We start from the raw sequence: 12,090 nt of genomic DNA, 5'->3' as shown, positions 1-12,090 counted from the left end.
AGTCAATATAGAGGGAGAGATTGAAAATAAGTGAGAGCAAGGAGGCAGAGTGGGTAGAACTGTTGGAGAAAACAATGGGATGGGATCACTTGGTCAAGTAGAGGGGTTAGCCTTGATAAGAAGTCCTTTTCATCATATGAGATGAGTGAAGGAGAAGAATGTGGCAGAAGGCATCTGAGAAACAGATGATGAAGAGGGGAGAAGAGTGTTCACAGTGAGTGCCCTCAATTTTTTCTGTAAAATATGAGACAGTGTTCTCAGCTGAGAGAGTGAGGGAAGGAAAATCCAAGGGAAGCTTGAAGAGAGATGAAAAAGTTTGAAGGAGCCCCTGTGGAGTATGGGATAGTGAGTTGAAAAGGGTGGTATAATATGATTTCCTACCAGAAGGGAGGGCCCAGTTAAGGTCATATTATGTAAATTTGTAGTGAATCCAGTCATAATAGTTACATGATTTTCTTCACCTTCTTTCAGCACTGCACGTGTAGGAGCAAAGGCAATGAATGGGGGGAATAATTCAAGGCTAAGGATTGGCTGGATAAAATTGGCAGTTTGATAAGGGTGCTTGCAAGGGATTTAAGAGAGGAGGATGGTGCAGAGTTGAATTGGCTCACCAAGGAGTTAAGATGGGAAAAAGAGGAGAATGTGGCTACTGTGGGGAGATGGCCTGAGAAAGAATGAGGAGGTCAAGGGCATGGAGGTCATGGTGCAGATAAATAACAGCATTTTATAAGAGGAGGAAGAGGGAGAGGTGAAAAATCAATAATAGATTATGGTCAGATAATAGGAATTCAGAATTCTTCAACATAGAAGGGTTATCTTTGTGAGTGATGGCAAAATGAAGGCTGTGGCCATCTTTGTGTGTGGCTGAGATATTACATATTTGTGTATATATGTACATACACACACATTTGTGTGTATGTAAAAGAAGGAAAGTTGTACAAAGTCATTTGAAGGGAGAGGCACAAAGCTATGAAGGGAGAAGGGACCAGGAAAAATCTGAGTTGAACTCTGAAGGAAATTAGGAATTCTTAGAGGTCAACAGGAGGAGTTACATTCCAGGCAAGAAGGCCATCATGTACAAAGGCAGAGATGGGAGACAAGCTGTCTGTCCTAAGGAACAGCCAGAAGGCCACTTTGCACTGTAGAGTATGTGAAGGGGTGAGTAATGTATAATGAGAAGGGAAAAGTAAGTGGGGGTCAGGTGGTAAAGGGTTTTAATGCCAAATAGGGAGGTTTTTTTTTTTAACCCTTAGAGTTTTTACAGATCCATTGGAGTCTATGGAGTAGGGAAATGACATGATCAGACTCTTGTTTTAGGAAAATCATTTTGGCAGGTCAGTGGAGGATGGATTGGATATGGAGAGACTGAGGCAGGGGAACCAATGCAAAGACTCTTTCAATAGTCTAGGCAAGAAGTGATGAGGACCTGAACTAGGGTGTTAGCTGTGTGAATAGATGGGGATACACATGAGAGACGTTATGGAAGGGGAAGAATGAAGATCTGGTGAAATACATGGATTTTACTAAGTGAAAATAAGGCCCTTGAGGAGGACGCCAGCATTGTAACTGAAAAGATGGTAGCGTGCCCAACAGAAATAGATAAGTTCAGGAAAGGGATGGGTTTGAAGGGAGAGATGATGAATTTTAATCTGGACCTATTCAGTTTTAGGGTGCCTACAAGACATGTGGCTATAAAGTTAAATAGATTCTTGGTGATGGTGAGACCAGAGCTTAAGAAAGAAAATAGGGCCAAATAGTTTGGGACTTATCTGCAAAGACATGATATTTAAACACACCAGCACTGATATGGTCACTGAGAAACAGTATAGATAAAACAGAAGAGAGTCCAGGACATGATCTTGTGTACACTCAGTTGGGAGGAGCAAGATATGGATGAAGATCCAACAAACAGTACTGAGAAAGAGCTGTCTAGAGAATTGGAAGAACAGAGAGAAAGAGAGAGAGGGGGGGGGGAGGGAGAGGGAGAGGGAGAGGGAGAGGGAGAGGGAGAGGGAGAGAGAAAGAAAGATGTCTCTGAAAAGACAGAAAGCATGATTAAAGTCTAGAATAAACTCTAAAATATAACTTCGAATGTCTTTATCTCTTTAGTCTCATGTTTTCCTAACAAATAAAATAAAATGGGAACCATATTTTTGTCTCTTAAGGAAAAAAGTGAATTAATAATCAACCCAAATTTCTGTCCTTTAGTACAGGTTAAATGAAATATTATTCTTAAAGGACTTAGCATAGTGCCTGACCTGAAGCAGGTGCTATATACTTATTCCCTCTCCAGGTCAGGCTGCTGTCAGGTTTCAAAAAGGGATCCCATCTGTGGGTAGCTAGCTGCTTCTTCTGGTTAAAATGCAGGGTAGTGAGGTCAAAATTTTGGATTGGCTGTCTAACTGGTGATAACATGGCCAAGAACTCAGTTTCTAACTCTAGTAAGCCATTTAGTAAACATATGCCACTAAGTTTAGGAGAAAGAGAGGAGTAGTGTGGCAGAGGAAAAGAAAAACCAGATTAGTTATTTTGGGAATCGTTTGTTCATTCATTCAACAAGGATTTTTTTGGTACCTGCCATGCACCAGAGAGTGAATCTGTTGCCATTTATATATGCTGGAAAATCAACCAAAATTCATTTCCTTTTGTGTGGTTCAGCAGTATAACCATTGTATACAGAAGACAGCACCTTATACATTATCCCAATCATGCGAATGGAACGTTCAACTGTCTGCTTGGCTGAAGTTATAGGGGGCAAAGGAAAGATGAAACATAGCATCTATATTGATTCTTCTCTAGTACACCCTTGCTTTTCCATAATGATTTCATTGTGCACTGAAAATCAGCACATAATGATTAGCTTTTCTTTATACTGTTTTAATCTGGACCTTTTGGAGTGTCTGGTAAGAAGTAGCTTCACATCCCTTCTCCTCTCCTTCTGTGGGGTTCATTATTAGGTGTGGGTTCACGTAGTCATAAAATTAGAGCATTTAAATTGGAAGAGAACTTGTTCAGTCTTTTGATGTTAGTGTATGATAAAACCTTCATGGTTGTATAGATCAGCATCTTCTTCCTTGAAGGAGATGACCTGAATTCACATGTGGGTTCCACTTAGTATATGAGTGACATTGAACAAGTTCCTTAGCCTCTGAGAGCCTAAGTTTCTTCATCCATTAAATGAAGATGATTTCTAAGACCCCTTCTGGCTCTTAAGTCTATGATCATATGTTGAGGAAGTAATAGGCCCCATTGTGATCATATAGATTTAGACCCAACCATGGTGCAGTGAAAAGAGCACTGGCATTAGACTCTGAGGACCAACTCTCACCTCTGATACTGCCTTATGACCTTTAGGAAATCATTTAATCTGCATGAGCCTCATTTTCCTTATCTGTAAAATGAAGGGAGTGGAGTAGATGGTCTGAGAACCCCCTTCCAGCTCTAAATCTAAGGTCCTATGGTCTAAAAATACAGATTTATGGGTAAATTTACAAAAGTTAGAAGATTTTTTAGAACAGCATTGTAAATGCCTAGTAGAGTGACAGTGTTCAATTTGGTAGGAGGAATTTAACACTTTAAAAGAAATATTTTTTGTCAAATTTCCTTAGTTTAAAATTGTCCTTTGTTTAATATATGATATATATTACATATGTATCTTATAAATAATATATCTAAATATAAATTATAAAATAATATAACACAGTTTAATAATTTCTTAGTTTAATGATCTATTTCTTCTATTTAGGAGAAAAGAAACTTGAGTCAGTTGTATCATAAAATTGGTCTCCAGCCTTCTCTCTTCGTCTTTCTGAATTTTGTTCCTTTTACTTCCTCTCTATAAGAATAATTATAGCTATTAGTATTCACCTTGAAAAAAGCTAAGTTAATGCCCAATACCTTCTGGTGTGAGTTTATGGAAATAATTCCCATAAAAATATAAACGGTAGTTAGATAATGAGGATAGTTTATTTTTCCTTTTGCTGTTCTCACTTGACCACTTTAGACATTTTGTCTCACAGCACTTTATGAAAAAAAATAAAATGAGATTATTTCTCATTGTGTTTTATCTATTTATATTCATTACAGTACTGTATGAATTTATTATCCAGACTTCTTTGAGAAATAAAATACAAAATACAATTATCAAAAAATATGCTTACTGTAATTTTTTTGCATTAATTTAGGTAAGAAGAAAGAAGCTATAAAGGATGCTAACAAAGCTATTAATTTGGACAGATTGAACCCAGTAGGTTTATTAATTTTGATAGTAAGATAAATGATGCTTGAAGGTACAAAGTTCTTAACTTTCCTTATGCTCTGAACACTGAGTATTTGTTCCCTATTTTAATTACTTATTTACTTTTTCAAAACTGTATTTCTGCCATCTGTCTCTTTGGAACACAATTTATTTCTTCACTGTTTTCTAAATCAGTGGAAATTCTGCATGAAGGGCAACTATCCCATTTTGCAGATGAGAACACTGAAGCTCAGAGGTGAAGTGACTTGTTCAAGGTCACAGAGCTAGTTAATTGCCAAATCAGCTCTGGAATTCAGGTTTCTTGCCTCTTTATATCAATGTTTACTGCATTTGCCACTCCAATTTAACTTTTTTCTTATGTAATTAAAAGATGACATCTTCATATTTATCCTTTCACTATTAAATTTTGCATTTTCCAGGATGTGTACTGTGTCAGAGCCCTAGTTTGGAATTCATACAAAGAAACTAAAAGAGCTATTTATGATCTAAACAAGGGACTGAGGCTCAATCCTTACCATACTTGTGGTTTGATCATAAGAGGAGCAACTATCAATTCCCTTAATTCTAAAACTGAAAATGACACAGAGAATAGAGATCACGAAAAGGTAAGCACATTTTAAGAAATATCTTTCTTATGTTTCAGCTTATATACTATATTGCACAAATTGTATATTTATGCTAAGAAATCAAGTACAGAAAACTATTTAAAGTGATATTTATTTTAAGGAAATTATAAAATGCAAATTAATGAAATTATGTTTTGATAAAATTCACTTAGTCAAATGTTTTTCAAAGCAGAATAAGAATTTTCAGGAATGACTTAAAGAGATAGTTCCATATAAAATATCGAAAGTGCCATATTTATCACTTGCGCTTTTTCAGTAACTATGAAAGAAAAAATATGAATTTATCACTTTAAAAGTGTTGAATTTATGACTTCAGTCCACAAACTTCAGACTTTCTACTTGATAATAGTAATAATCACTGATTATTCACTTACAGTTGTATAGTGCCTTAAGGTTTGCAATGTACTTTCATCACAGCAACCCTGTGAGATAAATACAGTTATTTAGTTAGAATAATTACCTTTTGGCATTATGGAAGAGCTTATTTTCTAAGCTCAAGCAATCATCAGACTTTCCTTTTTAGTCTCATAATGGAAATTTCTAGTGGTGGTGATGAAAATGGTGGTCATGGTGTTATCTTTCCTCAACAAAATAGCCTGGGTACATTGATCACTATTGATTAAAAAAATAAGAAATCATATAAATGTAATACATTCTAACCTGAACCCAATGGGTACTTGTAGAATTAGAACTGACATTTACTTAGAAATTTAAAATATTTGTCAAGGATAAGTTGAAATGATTGCCCTGGGCATTTGCAGATATGCTAGCCTTATGGAACAAGTATCTGAAATGTGACTGAGAGGATCTGTGTCAGGATTTATTTAATGTTTTGACTGGTACCTATTTAGACTTTGAAAATTCTAGGTAGAAAAATGAGAAGGACATATAGGGGCATGGTTGGTGTTTTCATCAATCCTTCCACTTGAAGTCTGGGACTCTTGAAAAGGGAGGATGTAAAAAGGAAAGCTAGCTATGTAGATGATGTTGAAAAGCAATATGACTTTCTGGAACATGTTTTAAAGATATTGAGATGATTCTATAGTGACTGGGAAGATCATGTTTTGCAAAAGATTTACTAGACTGGTCAAATGTCCAAATAAAACAATAAAACCAAATACTGATATTAAGTCCTTGAACTCTGAAATTCTATTCCCCAATAATGTTTTTATCCCTTTACCTCTCTCACTCCCTTACGCTTTCTGAACTTGCTCTCTGACCTTATTCTTTAGCGCTTATTTATTCTTCCAATCCAGTGCTGCTTTCTCTTGGTTTCTCTTGAATTTCTATCGAGCCTTGACTTCTTAGTCATTTCAGTGTAGTGTGTACTTCCACCAAAAAATACCTAGCTCCTTTCACCTTCCATCATTTCTCTCTTGCTAATCTCCAATGCTAGGTAAACTCAATGATTCCCTTTCTTCCCCTTGTAACTGGACTCTTGTGTGCTTTTGAAGTAATCAATAAAGCTATGTGGATTTCCAGCTTTACAGAAGCTTTATGATGACAGCTAGACTCTCATATCTGCTTGGTAACTTTCATATGTCATCAACTCAGTGTAAAAAACTTGCATAGTACATATCCTAAACCTTCTCTTTTTTTAATTTTAACCTCATTCCCACATTCTCAAGAGATGAGTTGGCCTTATTTTGCTGAGAAAATAAAGGCGTGTCTGATGGAAGCTCCCTCAAATTACTTCTTCCTCATGTTAAAACTTATTCACATCCTCTTTTTCCCTTCTGTTTCAAAGGAAGAAGCAACTTTCCATTTAACCCACCCAATTAAGTCTCTCTATCTCCATTGGCTCTTTAACACTGTGCCTACAAATATGCTTATTTTTGGCTATATTAAGAAAAACATTCTTTCTAACTAGTCACGAGGCAACATTTTGTCTTTTCATGCCCGAATTTGATGACTGATCACTGCCTCTACTTTATCATCTATCCCACTCTCTCCTCCATCTCTTACAATCTGGCTTAATCCCCCATCATTTCACCGAAATTGTTCCCACAATGGTCACTTCTTTTGGGTTACTAGCCTAGCTAACTCTAACTTTCCTTGTTTTACCTAGGTGTATATTGGTTGGGGTTGGGCCTTGGGTATGACTAAACTGAAGTTTATGTATGTGATCATGTCCTCTTCTCTTCCTTCTCTTTCCTTTCCTCTTTGCACCCCACCCCCCCAATTAATAAGCTATAGGTTCTCCTCAATATTCTTCTCAGGTGGGTAGGGTCAATTTCCTCTAAAATAAGGAAAGATTAGACTGGATCTTTGAGAACCTTTCCTGCTCTGACAGTCTGAGTCTATATAAAAGACAAAGAAGAATGTTCCCTTGAATCATCTCTGTTAGCATCTCATACATCACCCTTTAGCTGACTTTTCCAAGTATTTTCTATTACTCTCCTCCTTCCATTTTCTTTTCCAGCCAACCTGATCTGTTTTCTTTTCCCTGAACTCAGAATTCCATCTCCCAACTCATGGCCTTTGTACAGGCTATTTCACATATCTGGAATACCCTGGCTGTCATCACTAGCTTCTAGGATCTTTTCACCAAGCTCCTCTGAAATGTTGCTTCTTATGAGAAGCCTTTCCTGATTCCCACTCCCCTGAGTTTATTATTGTCCTCTCTTTCCTCAAATTATCTGGTATTTAATACCATCAACCTAATTCATGTATCTTAAGACAAAACTGTAAACTACATGAGTACAGTAGCCATTTTTGTTTATTTTTTTATCCTTAGTATCTAGAACATTCTTTGAACACAGTAAGTGCTTAATAAATAACTGAATGGGAATGACATAGAAAGAAGAACCCCTTGCCTGTTAGTGCCTTCCCTCCCCCCCCCAGACAAGTTGCCATGTATTTATTTTGTATATACTTACAGGTATACATTTTATATTCCTGAATCCAGTGTAAGTTCCTTGAGAACAGATATATTTCACTTTTGTCTTTGTATCCCCAGCATCTAACATACAGTAAGCATTTAATAGATGCTTGTTGTTTGTTTGATAGAATAGATGCCCAGTAATTTACATGAGAAAATAATTGGGTAGAGAGTTAGAAACAATACTTCCAGCCTCAGACATCTGTATATGAAGGCAAAGAATATATTGTAAACAAAACAAACTTGAAATTTTGAAATAATTTGATAAACATGACCTCATAGGTATCACTAAGACTTGGTGAGATGTGACACATGATTAGATTAGTATATAATGGAAAGAAATGCACCTTGCTCAAAAGTCATAATTTTTAAGAAATCGACAATGATTTGTTGGCCTACATTGCACATGGTGCTGTCTACTGTATAGTGTCCACAGCAGAATAAACTCAGAGTATTTAGAACTGCAAAGAACTTTGAAATCATCTAAACGAACTTCATTTTACAAGTGAAGAAACTGAGTCCCAAAGCTTAGTCAGGAATTTAACTCCAGATATCTGACTCCAAATACAGTGTTTCTATTTCAGGAAAGACTAGCCATGGCATGGACTTTCCAATAGCTAAAACCCAAGCGAAAGGCCAAGGGAGGTAGGACTACCCCTAAACTGGGCTTAAAAGAGTGTCAGAAGGCTTCACGAAACAAGCAAGTCAAATAATAAAGTATTTGTTTTGGATCAACTGTACCCTGTTTTCAGATACCCTGTTCCCACAGGTATTTACTCACTTTTTACCATACCTGCTACATCTGTCTCTCTGAATCCTGACCCTCCTTAACAACTAACCTATATTCCCAGACCTTAGTTAGGCTTCCTACCTCTACCCACCCCTGCCTTTTGGTGCTTTCTGAAAATAGTAGAAGCAAAGGCCTTGGCCTTAGGACTTCCACTTATGCCTTTGGCTCCCTGCCATTGAATAAGTTGTGATTTGCTGCACCATTAAAACTCTGGCGCCTTATAGTACATATGACAGAATGATGAATAAGATGCCTTTACTCTCCTTATGGAACTTAATAGTTCTGATAGTTTTTAATAGTTAAAAAGATTTACACTAACATGGAAATGCATGAACTCAAAAGTAGAACAACTATGGAAATTATTTTTTTTAAAAAAGATAGAACCAGAAATTATATAATTGTAGGAATATGCTAATGATTGCCTGGCTAGTTGAAGGATACAAATGATACTTTGCTAATCAAATGATAAGATTAGGACAGATAGAATATCTAATAACATGGAGAACTGCAACTATCTGGACAGCTATTAGAAATTGCATTCCATTAAAACCACAGCATTTTTTAAATTCTTGATTTTCCTGAATGGCAACGTCATCATTCAGGGTAATGGATATAATGAGAAATTGCTGTCCAGGGTTTAATAAGGATTCACAAAAAGCTAGTGGTAGTGGAAGTTAGGGGAACCTTGGTAACCTATATCATCTTAGAGATGGATTGGAGATCAGGGAAAGCTATTCCATTCATTCTTCCCTGTTCTCAGTTTGACTTAGCCTCAAACTTAAATAGTTGAACTGTTTGCCTTCAGAAAGTAAAGCAGTTTATTGTACTTCATTTGATTCACAAGTAGAAAACTTCTTTATCCTTTTGAAGGAGAACAGTTGTATGTGAATTTTAAAAAAATCTGTGAATATCTGAACATTTTATGTCTTGTAAAGCAACAAGGCAATCAGTGATAAAAGCTCTACCTTATAACAGTCTAATCATTGAATGTTTGTATTAACACTTAACTTTTTGAAATTTATTTGCTATGCTGCTGATAAATTATAAAACCAGTTTTTGCCCTACAGAGATAGACTGTATGCAACAATTACAGTGTAATTAGTAAGCATCAACAAACTTATTATTTAAAACAGTAACGATTTTTGAGATTAAAATTTTACTAACATTTTGTTCACTCATTTGTCATCACATTTAGACCTCACTAATGGAGACGTTGACTGTTCACTTTAATTCAGTTGCTGAAATTTCATCTTTTTTTAAAACAGGCTTATAAGATATGCCAGAAGAGCAAGCTTTTTTTGGATGTAACTAACTTTAAGAGTCCTAAAATGGCAGAGTTCTTCGATAAGTAAGTATGGAAATAGTTGAGAAGTTCCCAAATAGCAAAAGGGCTTACATTCATTTTTTCATTTCTGCTGTGGTTCAGATGTAATTTTTTCCCTTCCATTAGACAATATTAAGAAATAAGGAATTCTCTAATAAGGAATTGTCTAATCAGTAGGAAAAGGAGCATGTCCCTTTTTCTTTTTTTTCTGTTTCTATGGCCACTGGGCAAACTCCATGGCCCCTTGATAAAATTCATCCTATCATATATGCTAATAAATTTGAGACCCTCCACAATAAGCATTTGATCATTAACATTTTGAGATTGTATCTAATTTTTGCTCTGTGGGGCTTAAGGCCATAAATTTTGATGTGTATATGAAGTATTGATAATATAAATGGTCATAAAACAAATGGGTTTTTTTTTATGCAGCAAGAAAAAAAAAGACAGTAGATGGTCACTCCATAGGTGTTACAATGATTTCTCTGATAGGAAAATAATAAGAGGAAGATATTTAGTATATCGAGTAAATTCTCTATGAAAAGTTTATCGGAAACAATAACTTAGAATCACAACAGATAAAAAGGGATGAAAGAGTTGTGACCTGTGTCAGTGAAGATATTACTCATAAAACAGCGATCTTTCAAAATGATCAAAGTAAGGAGTTCAGTGGACTCTATGTAACTAGAAGGAGAGAATTAAGCCCCTTATTAGGTACCAGGCTTGAATCAAATGAACCATTTAAAGAAAAAGAGAACTTTCCAGCCTCAGAGAAGACAGAAAAGCAGATTAAATACAATCATTATTCTTTCCAAACATGATTAACTAGATTAGAGGAAAATATTTTCTACTAGGCTCCTTTTTTATAAAATAAAAAAAAATTATATTGGGTCATTCACTTTTTTACCAGCTTCATGTTTACCCACAGCCTCTTTCCTTGATGAACAATTTATGAGGTAGCATATACATGTGTCTACCTTTAAATGTGTATGCGTGTGTGTGTTTCTGCATGGGTGTGTATGTATGGGGGGTTAGAGGAGTGGTATTAGACCTGTGCTTCTACTAATGTAGGAAACTTTGGGTGAGAAAATGTCCTGTACCGATACAGCTGTTCTGCAACTTACTGTCTTAGAGAATTCCCTGGGGAAGGGTTAAGTGACTAGTTCAGGGTCACAAAGCTATTCTGTGTCAGAGATGGGACTTCAATCCAGGTCTTCCTAACTCTTAAGTTCTCTATGTGCTATGCCACATTGCTGCTCCATTGTTTATGATATGTGTGTGTGTGTGTGTGTATGTGTGTGTGTGTGTGTGTGAGAGAGAGAGAGAGAGAGAGAGAGAGACAGAGACAGAGACAGAGACAGAGACAGAGACAGAGACAGAGAGAGAGTGCATGCATATATACATAGGTTGCAAAATATCTGTCAGGATGATCTAATTAATTGAATAAGGCAACTCTTCAAATATGTACATGCCACAGAGTTCTCTTTTGCGATTATGAAGAGCAGGGGGAAAGGTACGGAAAATTGTTCAACTGTGTTTTGGTTTTGTGTGTTTGATTTTTATAAATAAAAAATATTTTTTAGATTTTAACTTAATATGGCACTGTTTTCTCATGATTTTTCTGGGTACCAAGGAGAGCACCATAAATATCTGACAGCATGCTATTATATAAATAGGGATTTTTAATACAACTTATTGCCAGAATTACCCTAAACACATCCAAAAGAAAAGCTTCACTTCAGCTATGCAAACTATAAAATCCCTCAGTGAATTAAACAGCTGTCTTTTCTTTGATCTTTCTTTTTATTTTTCTATTACTCTTTGAAATGAATGCTAAATGCCTAAATTATCATGTATATATGTGTAAGGAATCAGCATAAACGATGCATCCTCAAACTGTTAAAAATGCATTTTGACCCAAATAGATCTTCCATGAAAGAAAGCAAACTATAATATTTTATTTGCTTAGCCATGAAGGCTTTTTATTTGATTTTAAGTAGACATGTGTGTATATTTAGGTACAAATATTATATTAATAAGAAATGAAAAAACTAAATTTTGCCTCTTTAATAATCATGTTTCTTATTTCTGCCAATAGACCTTATATATCCTTTATACCACATTTGTTTTACTTTGAGAATCAAAGTTTAGTTTTATCCTAAAATTCTTTTCTTTCCTGTGGATATGAGAGTGTTTATTTTCTCTAGATTG

The 12,090-nt window shown here is 35.6% G+C and overlaps 1 protein-coding gene across 8 annotated transcripts in view; it reads left to right on the top strand.

The window, feature by feature from the left end:
- The window catches only part of LOC140533361 (uncharacterized), a 130,700-nt gene that overhangs the window by 25,747 nt on the left and 92,863 nt on the right, over positions 1-12,090 (top strand). For all 8 annotated transcript variants that reach the window (XM_072653009.1, XM_072653005.1, XM_072653004.1 and 5 more), the window contains exons 5-7: positions 4,185-4,246; positions 4,678-4,863; positions 9,821-9,903. In XM_072653009.1, the coding sequence (XP_072509110.1) occupies positions 4,185-4,246; positions 4,678-4,863; positions 9,821-9,903 (331 nt within the window). The remainder of the gene's footprint in view (positions 1-4,184; positions 4,247-4,677; positions 4,864-9,820; positions 9,904-12,090) is intronic.

Source organism: Notamacropus eugenii, chromosome 3, assembly GCF_028372415.1.
Source record: "Notamacropus eugenii isolate mMacEug1 chromosome 3, mMacEug1.pri_v2, whole genome shotgun sequence".
Taxonomy (NCBI): domain Eukaryota; kingdom Metazoa; phylum Chordata; class Mammalia; order Diprotodontia; family Macropodidae; genus Notamacropus; species Notamacropus eugenii.
This window is presented reverse-complemented; position numbering and strand designations above follow the sequence as displayed.